The sequence below is a fragment of the Crotalus tigris genome, unplaced genomic scaffold (assembly GCF_016545835.1).
Source record: "Crotalus tigris isolate CLP2741 ecotype Arizona unplaced genomic scaffold, ASM1654583v1 scf7180000024366.1712601, whole genome shotgun sequence".
NCBI lineage: Eukaryota > Metazoa > Chordata > Lepidosauria > Squamata > Viperidae > Crotalus > Crotalus tigris.
In genome coordinates, this window is record NW_024100534.1 from 1,619,555 (window position 1) to 1,631,781 (window position 12,227).

The following is a 12,227-nucleotide window of genomic DNA, read 5'->3' on the forward strand; positions in this document are numbered from 1 at the left end:
CAGAGCCGAGTACAGGGTTATTACAAACATATTAAACATAATCTAATTAAATTTAACAAATATGTTAAACATAATCTAATTAAATTTAACAATTTATACAACAACTAAATTCATACTTAACCCTTAACTCCCTTTAAACCTTAATAACATATTATAAACAAATCCATTTTTAAACAATTATTATAAAAAACATAATAACAATAAATAAACTAAATAATTCCAATTATAAAATACTATTAATAATACTTATTATATTAAAATTTAATCATAAAATAAATGGAACTTTTTAGTTCCATATTTAATCTGAATATAATCTATCCATCTTCTTCATACCATAATATATCTTTCTTGTGTACGATCCTTTAAATAAGCAGAAATTTTAGCCATTTCTGCTAAATTAGAAACCTTAAGTGTCCATTCTTCTATTGTAGGCAACAAATCTTTCTTCCAATATTGACCTATCAATAGCCTTGCTGCTGTAATTAAATTCAACATTAAAATAGTTTCTTTGACATCAAAATCCTCAAAAATCCCTAATAAAAATAGTTGAGGAGTAAACTTTATCTTCCTTTTAAAAATATTTTGAATGTTCCACCAAATCATAATCCAAAAAGCCTTAATGTTTTTACAAGTCCACCAAACGTGAAAGTAAGTTGCATCAGAACTACCACATCTCCAACATTTAGGCTGTAAATTAGCATACATACAAGACAACTTTTTAGGATCCAAATGCCACCTATAAAGCATTTTATAAAAATTTTCCCTTAAATTTTGAGCCTGTGTAAATTTAACATTTCTAATCCAAATTATCTCCCATAAATCCAATGGGATCGGTTCCTGGATATTCTGAGCCCATTTAACCATACAATCTTTAACCAATTCCATTTCCTAATCCAATTCTATTAACACATTATAAATTTTTTTTATATGAGTCTTATTCTGATCTTTAATCTGAATTACCAAATTTTCATCTCCTAATGTTATTCCAACTTTTTTATCTAAAGTCCACCTATCCACTATTTGTAAATACTGAAACCATGACTGTAAAATATTTTCTTGCCTTAATACATCTAAAGATTTTAATTGCCAGTCATTACCCGAACAAATAAGTAATTCTTTATACGAATTTTTTTTCAAAATTCATCCCCTTAGAAATCCCCTCAATTTTTTGGATTATGATTTGGTGGAACATTCAAAAGATTTTTAGAAGGAAAATAAAGTTTACTCCTCAACTATTTTTACTGGGTATTTTCGTTGATTTAAATGAAAAAGAAACTATCTTGATGTTGAATTTAGTAACTGCAGCAAGGTTATTAGTAGGTTTATACTGGAAGAAAGATTCTTTGCCTACTTTAAAAGAATGGACATTTAAAGTATCTAGTTTTGCAGAAATGGCAAAAATTTCTGCGTATTTAAAGGATCATACACAAGAAAGATACATCATTGTATGGAGAAGATGGATAGATTATATTCAGAAAAAGTATGGAATTAAAAAGTTTCATTTATTTTATGAATGAATATTATAACAAATATTATAGAGAATTGTCTTATAGGTTATGGAGTTAAAGGTTAATTATGATATTTTCTTTTTTCTTTTCTTTTTTCTTTTTTTTCTTTTCTTTTTTTTATTATTAAATTTTGTTATTATTAACCCTGTATTCTGCTCCGGGAAGTGAAGGGAGGGGGGTTGGGGGTGGGAGGGAGGGTAAGAGAGGAGGGGTAAGTGTAGTATAGATAATGGTTGTTTATAGGAGTGCGGCCCGGGCACTCCCCTTATGCTGCGTTCATGGGTTTGATAGGGATGAGAGGAGAGAAGGTGTAGAGAGGAAGTAGGGTATTGAGAGGAGAGGGGGAGGGGAAAAGAGTAGGAGGGGAGGAGAGAAAGAGGAGGGAAGTAGGGAATGTTTTAAGAAAGGGTGGACGCAGCCTGGGGGGAATGGGCAGGTCGCACCAATGGTTATGAATTTATCTTATTTTAAAATTGTATTGTATTTTTATAATGTTTAAATAGAAAAAATAAAAATTTTCAATAAAAAAAAAGAAATCCCTTCAATTACATGTCCAGGAATCCCCCAAATAGGTATTTTATAATTTAACCTATAATAATATTTCTTCCAGACTCAAGTTAAATGAATTTTCAATTGCTTATTTGCCCATGGGAATTAGTATTGTTGTAGTATTGTAGAAAAATAATGAAAAGGAAATATATTGTTATTTCCTGTATTGAAGTTTCAATATTTTATACATAAAGAAAGTAATTATGAATAAAAGATAAATAAATTAATAATGGACAAGTGGTATATTTAACACTTAATGTTTTTCAATATTTTACTTGTACACTGCCCAGAATCCTTCTATGGAGGAAATGGATGGTTTTTAAATTTAATAAATAAATATTCATAATAGACACATAGAAACAAAACTCAGAGATATCCCATTATTTTAAAATTGTCTAAAATTGTCTGATTTAAAATCTGGAAGAAAAATGCAAATACAGATTTGTATACAGTTTATACATGCTAAAATTTGTATACATGGAAATGTAAATGTAAGTGAATGAATGAATGACTATTATGGCCAGAGGCTAGAAGCACAAAGTATAACTGAAAAGAATTTAAAAATTAAATAAGTAGAATAATACATGTACTTGTAATAGATATAGAAGTAGGTTGTTACTGTGGGAGTCCTTCCACTATTTGATGTTTAATTTTCAGTTCTGCTGCACGATATTACAATTTGAAAAAAGCCTAAATGTATATGTAGGTGTAAACATTTTAATAAAAATTTGGTAGATGTCATCACTGTCAGGAATATATGATCAGGTAGCTTCTGCTCACTCTGCAATTAACAGGCAACTTCAGGCTTTGTCCACAGGGAATAACTTCCAGTGGAAGATTTTCAGATAAAGAATTGTGGTGAATAGCTATTATCAAGCAGGCCAAAATACTACACAGGCAGGTAGACTTGTAGAAAGAAGCACATGACTATTTTATTTAGTCCCTGAGGCCAGACTATTTGAGACTAAGGTTTATTTCTTTATAAAAATTTCACAAGAAATTTTCCTGGCTTGCACATAGCAAAAAAAAAAAAAAAGTATAAAAGCAAACACAGTCATTATAAATAGACACACAATAAATAAACACAAGATCTGATCAGCAATACAATCAATCACCTCCCCTGAGACCCCAGACCTCATGAGGGACTTCCCAAAAATAAGATCCACCTCCTTGGACCCACCAAGCATAGTTCCTGGAAAGATAGGGCTGTAGCATGCCTCTCTTGTTAGATCTGATTGGATGAGCAGATGTAATCAGGGAAAGAAGGTCCTTCAAATAACCAAGCCCTATGCCATGGAGGGTTTTAAAAATCCAAACCAGCACCTGGGAAAGAAAGAAAAGGAAAGGAATTCCTGCAGATTTTACTCCACTAGTGATTGCTGACTATAGGGGGTGTCACTTATTTCCATTCCAAAGGTCTCATCTGAAGCATCATCTGAAGAGTGCCGTTTCCTCCCCACCAAAGTGGTACCTATTTATCTACACACATTTGCATGTTTTCAAACATATGGGCAGGAGCTAGGAGAAGACCGGCACTTAAACCATTCTGAGATACTTGGGTCTCGAACCCAGGCTATAAGCTCAGTGTCTTTAACCACTGAGCCATCGCACCACTCTAGCAATAATGTTAATACAACCAATCTGGCTCATTCCATCAGATGGAAGAGGTTTTCTTTTTCCCAATAATGTAAGATTTTTTTAGTTCACAATAACCTATCAGGTTACTCCTTTGTTAACACTTAGCTGCTGTTAGTTTTAATCTACTAAACCTGCATAAATCCATGTTTTAATAAAATAATCTCCCTTCTTTTTAGCTTGCCCCTAGAAGGCATATTATTCTGTGACTCTTTCAAAGGAAGGGGGCTTTTTGTAAGATGGTGGTTGGATAGCCGTTATCACAAAATTAATTGCAACTAAATAGCTATTTTTATTAGAGGTCACTTAATTAAAGATATCTTATTAATTTATTAAAATATCTCTGATGGGATATTGACTAAATTAGTTAGTCAAACCAATTAAAGATTGAGGATGCGACCCTGAAAATGGGTTCCATAGCATATAAAGTTTATAAGAATTTTCTGGATTATTTTTCTATGAGAATCTCACTGTTTATTCTCTTATTTCTGTTTTACCATTCTGCATTACAAAACAGATTTAAAGAGTAAGTACATTATTTTTAAACTTTATCTGCCTTGTGTATGAATATGCAAAAGTTTAGCCTTTGTTTGTGTACAGTGATTTCAAACAGAAGGATATATGTGGATCAGTAGGACAGTAAATAATGATTGAAAAGAATCGTGCTTTCCCAAAACAAGGTTAGGAGATTAGAAGTGTGCTAAAATCTTAGAATTTTCTTTGCTACCTCACAAAGATGATTGTCCTTTTACAGGTTTTAATATCTAATGCAATTTAATTCTAAGAAAAAAAGCTTTCTAAATTATAATATTAAGATTGATCAGATTATGTTCACATTGTAAAATGTGTAAGTAAATTTCAGTTAAATAAACTTTACACTGAAAATATGCTTGAAACATGGGTGTTTGTGCTAGATTAAAAAAAGTAATTTTTATGTGAAAGGTAGAATCATAAACTTGACTAAGGAGAAAAGTGGAAAACACAGGCTAATTGTATATTGGTTTAAAATCCCAGAATATTAACCTAATACTAGTAAATCTGTTAATTCAGTAGTAACTGTGAGATAATCTAGTTTTATCTACTCTATAATCCCAGCACATTTTTTTTTCCTTTGGCATTGATATTAAGAAAATGGCGGGTAAAATCAGTTTTAAATATCCCAGTTATTAATTTTAGAAAATTGGAGCTTTTCCAGAACATTGTAGTCAAATCATGCACAAAAACACTTTTGCAATATTCCATTGTAAGAGAACAGTATATCAAGAATCCATATTTGATTCTGTTTGCACTATGTTCAAATACTTAGCATTAGCATCAATTACCAGGTGAAAAGCTCTAATGAATTCTCCACTTGGCTATTTCTACCAATGTGAGAGTCTTTGATTCTCTTCAAATCTCTTCACTTCTTCCCCATACGATTTCACCAAAGGAGACAAGCTGAATGTGCAAAGACAGCTCGCATCCAGATGGCCTTACCAGCTGGCAAATCAGCAAGCATCCCTGCCAATAATCTCTACGAGGAACTGGGTGACAGCACCATGTAAGTTTTCAATGAAATTTAAAATGCTAATAACACAAGGTGTAATTTTGATACTTTAGAAATTACAGTCATCATGGCTAAGCAAATTAATATATAATCTTCTAAATATCAACCACATGGTAGTGAACAACATGGGGGAATTGTGCATTTATTGAAGGAGGATAAAGAAATGATAATTGTGTAAGCAGGTAAATTTTGGAACACACAAAAGAATTGCGACAAGCATTACTGTCAATTTGGTATACCAAATGGAAATCATCTATGTACTAAATATATTTCAGAAACTTTTATATATTTTTACATATTTAATGTATGCATATTTATTATTGATATGAATTAGATAGTTTGTCAGGTCCAGCATGCACCTTCCTGTACACATGAATTCTGTTTAGAGCATAGGGAAGATCTGATCAAAGCATATGTGTCTGTGTATGCAAAATGTCAAAAGATTGACAAAATCAGTATATTGTCAAAACTGAATACCCCCAAAACTGAAACAGGGATAGGAGAGAAAAATGAATAGGTTATACTGGTCTTAGCATTTCTTCCTAGGCACTCCAGAGAAGACCAGGTTTCATCAGTCTATGAAAATATCATACAGTAGGCCTTATTAAGATTGGACTCTAGATGATGTATATCTAGACCAGTGTTTCTCAACCTTGACAATTTTAAGGCATGTGGACTTCAACTCCCAGAATTCCACAGCCAGCATTGCTGACTGTGGAATTCTGGGAGTTGAAGTCCACATGCCTTAAAATTGTCAAGGTTGAGAAACACTGATTTAGACCAAAGAGAGTTCAGTGGATCAGAAAGGGGATACAGGCAGGATGTCAGAAAATTTGGGGGAAGGAAGAAGAGGATTCAAAGGACCACTGGCAGGAATGTAGTCAGAATATTAAATCCAGAGTATATAGAAAGCCAATATTTTGCATTATTGCTCTTCCTGCAAAGCCATTTGGAATATAGATCTGATTGTACCTCTAAGGATTGTAAAGTTTGATCAGTCTAAACTAGGAGTGTCAAACTGCTGGCCCACAGGCTGGACACATCATGCAGAAGCCATGCCCACCCCATTGCCAGCAATGGCAAAACAGTCCTGATACATTGCGCGACGTCATGTGACATCGTGAGTTTGACATGTCTGGTCTAAAAAACCCAATGGCTTCATGTGACAATAGCCATAGTAGCAGGTAGATCAACCTGGTCTATTGGCCTAGCTAAAGAACTAGTCCACTGGAGATGCAAGATGGCATAGGTCAGGTGAAAGAGATTATAATTTCACTTGCCTTTCCCAATGACTTAACCATCATCCAGTTAATCCAGTCCTTGGAAAATCACAATGCCATTCCTCTTTGTATACTGGCTTGTGGTTACACTTGTGTAACAATTACACAATTTTTCTGGTATCTTTTTTTAGACGTTTGGGGTTTTGCTCAACATAATTAAACAAGAAATGACTAAAGGCCCCCTTGGATATGCATGAGAATATATAACTATGAATTGGAAACATTGGCAGGACTTATTATGAAAAAAATATTGTTCCATGTAAGAGCATGTAGCTTTTTTTTTAATCCCACATTCAAGTGTGCCTGGCTGAGGAATTCTGGGAGTTGAAGTCCACAAGTCACAAAAGGGCCAAGTTTGAAGGCCCCTGTTCTAGTGGCTTGCCCTCTCAATGTTGGTGGGAATGGTCTTAATGGTTCTTTGGTTGAGCTGTTTACTGTTAGCTTATTTGGCTAATGTCCTAAAGATGCTTTCAAAAGACAACTGGACTTTCTTGATTTTTTTTTTTTTTTTTTGAAAACATTTAATTTTCATCCACGATCAAGGGAAAAAAATCAAGAAAGTCCAGTTGCCTTTTGAAAGCACCTTTGGGATCACCATGACCTGGATGATTGAGACTCTTTATAGACATTTATTTGACTAATCATCACCATCCTATAGCCATTTGAGACTTGCACACAACTCTATCCAAAGCTAGTGTTATTCAAATTCTGACAAAATGTCTCGAATGCAAGGTTTTTCTGGTAGTTGGATATTGTGTCAAGATGTTCAAATGCCACATATAAATAGGAAGGAGTACATATTCAAACTTTTGCATGCAACATGAGCCAAAAAGGCTGATTATTCCATGGGTGGAAACTTGAATAGTATTTTCAATGTGTACAAAAACTTTATACTCACAGCAGAGATTCCAGCTGAGCGCTAATCAAGCTCCATTGGGTCAGGCTGCCTCAGGAAATGGATAGAGCTGCCTTTAGTAATTGGACTTTTAAAAAAATCCATTGAAGGGATGGATATAGAAGGTATACATAAACCCTTTTGATTAAAACATGTTTACTTAAATGTACCATAGTAAAATAATCTTTTGGCAAAATAACATTTTACTATGTATTTCACCATGCATTTTAACTGTTTAATGCCAATACTTAACAATGCCTGAAAATGTAAGCAATAAGTGCTCTGAAGACAATATATCTTTTCTTTTACTTTTCTAATTTCCTTGGAGCTCTCATTCTGTTTTCAGTTGAAATCTGTGTTGTGAATTACACAAAGCTTCTACAGATAGCATTTTGAAATTAAATTTATTTTTCTTTTCTTCTTATTTGCCTTTGGACGTGAAAGGCATCAGTAAGTAAACTGTCATAGTAGTGGCTAATACAATAGCAAATGGAAATAGCTGTGTGTGTTTTAAAATAAATAGTTATTCTACTTTTCTAGTATGTGGTACCTAAATTTTATTCACTACTCTCCAAAGGGAACTAGATATAAAAGATTAAAAGCAGTGTGTGACCAAACATCAATAACTTATAGCAAATAGATTCGAGGCCCTTCAGGTTATTGGTGTTAATGACATATCTCTACAATCAAAAACAAGTTACAATCCTAAAGCCTTTCACTTATCAAAGGTTCATTACCATCTGTAAGAATAAGCTCAATTAAGCAACTTAAGCTTTTCAATTATAGCTTTATTTTGTTCCTCATACCTGCAATTAAGCTATTCTAAATTGAGACTGAACAGGTAGAGGAGACAGACATGGTTGACCAACCACTGTTCCTAAAAGTATTTTCTAGGAAAAGCCGCTTAATGGACTAACTATGATTTCCATTTTAAAAAGGTTTTTAAGTCCTCACAGATGACCCAAAACTAGAAAGAACAGTTAGAAAATAAGAACAAGAATTATTTTGAAAAGGCCTAGACAAGCTCGAGCAATGAAATTAAACAAACAGAATAAAATTTATAAAAAATGAAAAGCACATATAGTACCGTATATGCCGGCGTACAAGGCGACCCGTCGTATAAGATGACCCCCATCTTTGGTGCCGATTTGAATGTTTGCGGAAGTTGCCTTATACGGTATATAGGATTGGGGAGATCTAAGCTAGCAGGCAATAGTGGATTTGAAAAGGATTCTAATTGATCACAAGAGTTGACAGGTTCATGCAACTGCTAAAGGAGCAAACGCCTGTTTAGACAATATTAACAATATTAACACAAGAGCCATATCATTAGAAGCCTCACTCTTGATTGGGTCTCATTTGGAATACTGACTGTAGTTTGGAATATGGCACAATCCCCTTTTAAATGGACCAACTGGAGTGAAATCAGAGGAGAATTACAAAGATGAGGAGGAAACAAAAAAATGAAATCTTATAAGGAACAGTTAGAACAATTAAATATATTTAACCTCCAAACAGAAGTTTGAGGGGAATTTTTTTTCCAGTCTTCACATGTCTAATAGTTGTCATATTTCTCTTCATTGGAGGTCATCAAAGAGATGGTTAGCCATCTGTCTGAAATGCTTTAGCAGATCTTGGCTCTTTCCGTGGGGATGGATCAGGTGACCGGAGGTCTCTATGAAAAACACAAGTGCAATTGGGATATGACCAAAAATGTAATGTTTTGTCCCTCCAGCAATATTAACTATAAGTAATTGTTAGACAGAAAAATCTGATCCTATTTCACATGTGGATTGCAGACTTACGTCCTATAATATTATAATTTGCTTATTATACCCTTTCCCCCCAGTGACATAGTAAAATAACTTTCTATGATTTAGTAGGTTAATTACATGTAGAATTACACTAGATCTAGATTCTTAGATAACCTAGAAGAACATAGACTTTTTATTCATTTTCTGTTTCATATTCACTGCATTCATGTTGTTTTTCTCATGCACACTTTCTCATTTGTGATTATTTTCTTTCCTTTCAAGTCTTTTACTTCTCTACCGTTTTCAACAAAGCAGGAGAAAAAATGTATTGTTAGATGGAGGAGACCGTCAGAGAGCTATTAGTAGCTTTGCTTCTCGTGCAATTGAGGCCCACAAGCGGTCTAATATCAGAGGAACATTGAAAAATAATTTCCCCAAATCTGCAAGCAATATTACATTTTTATCTGATGAGACTCCCTTAACTATTCAAAACCCTCTGTATGCTGAGGGTGCATTGCATAGTTCCACTTCTGAGTTGTTACAGGAAAGCAAATACATTGTACCCCATTTTTTTCATAGAAAGTCAGCCTTGAAAAATGTTCTATTGAGTGGCACTTTGAAAGACATTGAGCAGGCATGGACTTTACCAAGTCAGTTTACCAGGAAAAATATTTTGCTCATTATGGACCCAATTCAATGGGACCAGGAGGAAAACAGAGTAAAGAATGAAAAGGTTGGAATCCATAAAAGAAGATCCAATAGAAGCAGTATAATCTTGAAGACCATCACTGGCACAAGGACATCAGTTAGAGAAAAAGCAAGGCAGTTTGAGCAGCAGGCTCTGCAAGAAATGCAACAAATGAAATGCCAAGATAAGAAAAGTGGGCTTTCCCTGGCAAGTAGCACTTGTATCCAGGATGAAGAGGGAACAGTAGAACCAACTTCTGAATGTTTTCTTCCATCTTCAGGATCTCCTGCACTTTCTTTTTCTTCATTCCAAGCATGTTCTGAGGTGACTGAACTTAGAACATCAACAGCACCATCCATTGCCATCACTCACCATGATATACCTGAACAGTTATCCCCTCTACCAAGCCATATGGTAACTCCTCCCCCTTTTAGCATCAAAATGTCTGAGGATGAAACAAAAAGCATTCAAGACCCACCAAAACCTCCTCTTCCTCTTCCACCTCCTTCTCCTTCCCCTCCACTGCTTCCTCCTCCCTCATTATCACTTCCCTTCCCTGCCCCTCAAAGGCTTTCCTTGCCTTCCTCACCCATTCAAAGCACCCAACTGCTACATGTCAAAAAATGTACTAAATCAACTTCCAACCAAACCATGGTATCATCACAGGGAGAACCTGGTGATTCTTCTCGCAAGCAACTGAAGGGAATTCTTAAAAATATCCATAACTTAGCAGACATTGAAAAATCAGTAGCCAATATGTACGGCCAGATAAATAAAAATTACATTCTGCCTAAAGACGTAGACAAGGCAAAGCCAATAACAGATATTGAAATTGTAGCTGAAGCTGATGAGTGTAATTTGAGCAGTTTAGTGAAGGAACATGAAAAACAATTCCCATCTCAGGCAACTGCACTATGACAGTCCTGAGTGATTTTGTGTGTGGTGTATGCCGAGTACATCATGCATTCCATACATTCTAGACCCAATCAGAATGTTTCTTTTTCTCTCTCCTTCACTTCACAGTCTGCTAATCTCTAATATTGCTATTCTTGAGATGAACTATGATTTCATCTTGGAATGGTTAATTGTTCATTTCTTAGATGGCTGGTCTATGTTAAAGGGGAAAATGAGACATTACAATTCTAAGAGCCATGAGTGCACTTTAGCAGTTAGGATGCTAAATATCAGAGGAATATTTTATTTGGTCAAAATGAATTGTCTCCAGAGAGAAATGTTTATGAATAAAGGAGAATATTTGTAGCTTAGGGTTGAGATGGGGGATTCTGGTTGCTCTCTGAGCCTGGTTGTTCTCTTGCAGATGTTTCATTATGCAAACTAGCTAACATCCTCAGTGCTACTAGCACTGATGATGTTACCTAGTTTGAGTAATGAAATGTCTGGAAGAAAACAACCAGATTGTTATGGTCTATAGGAAGGGAATATATGGTTAAGTTCTCTGGTTAACTTTAAATTTTCACTGAAAAGCGTGGTTGGATGTCATCAGAAAATAAATGATAACTACAACAAACAGATTTGGCAAAAAGAAAAGAAGAATACAATTTTTGCAATAATATATCATCTTTTTTCTGTAAACTGGAAAGCTTTGTGCCATGGCAACAGGTTTATAGCTTTGATGATTTTTCTATTTATAATTCTCCCTGTTCTCCCTCCTGTTATCCCAGCATGACTTTTATTACTTCTTTATATACTGACACTGCATATTCTAAGTGTTAACTTTTGTAACATATTTTCTGTAAAAATCCTTTTTTTAAAAAAAACATTAAAAATACTTTTCTCTCTACTGCATGCTACCTTGCTAAGCATATTTCTTTTATCATTTCTTTCAGCTTGTCAAAACTAATAAATGATCCGAATAGTTACTACAAAAAAGAGGAAATTATAAGCACAAGAATTTCCCCAAAGCCCACACTTAGCAAGATTGTGGCTTTTAAACCTTCTAAACAAAAACTATCAGCAGGATTAACATTCTATTTTTATTAAATTAGCTGCTTGTTCTAGTGGAAGTAGGTTTGTTCGTAGTAGAAGTGGGTTAGAGGAAAAAAAAATATTTGAGCCAAGGGCCAAAAAGAACTAATATACAGGTAGTCCTGAATATTAGTCCAAGATAAGCCTAACATTTCTGTTGCTAAGAGAGACAGTTGTTAAATGAGTTTTACCCCATTTTATGATCTTTCTTCCTACAATTGTTAAGGGAATCACTGCAATTGTTAAGTTAGTAACACGATTGCTAAGTGAATCTGGCTTCCCCATGGACTTTGTTTGTCAGAAGGTCGCAAAAGGCAATCTATTGACCCTGGGACACAGCAAATGTCATAAATATGGCTCATTTGCCAAGCATCTAAATTTTGATC

General features: G+C 34.4%; 1 protein-coding gene across 7 annotated transcripts in view; it reads left to right on the forward strand.

Moving 5' to 3' along the window:
* Positions 1-12,227, forward strand: part of LOC120301041 (protocadherin-15-like) — a 151,542-nt gene that overhangs the window by 74,887 nt on the left and 64,428 nt on the right. For 2 of the 7 annotated variants that reach the window (XM_039327735.1, XM_039327740.1), the window contains exons 6-8: positions 4,210-4,218; positions 5,122-5,232; positions 7,858-7,863. In XM_039327735.1, the coding sequence (XP_039183669.1) occupies positions 4,210-4,218; positions 5,122-5,232; positions 7,858-7,863 (126 nt within the window). Of the gene's footprint in view, positions 1-4,209; positions 4,219-5,121; positions 5,233-7,857; positions 7,864-9,449; positions 11,550-12,227 lie in introns of those variants that run through there. The other 5 variants (XM_039327736.1, XM_039327737.1, XM_039327733.1 and 2 more) reach the window with 4 other exon arrangements.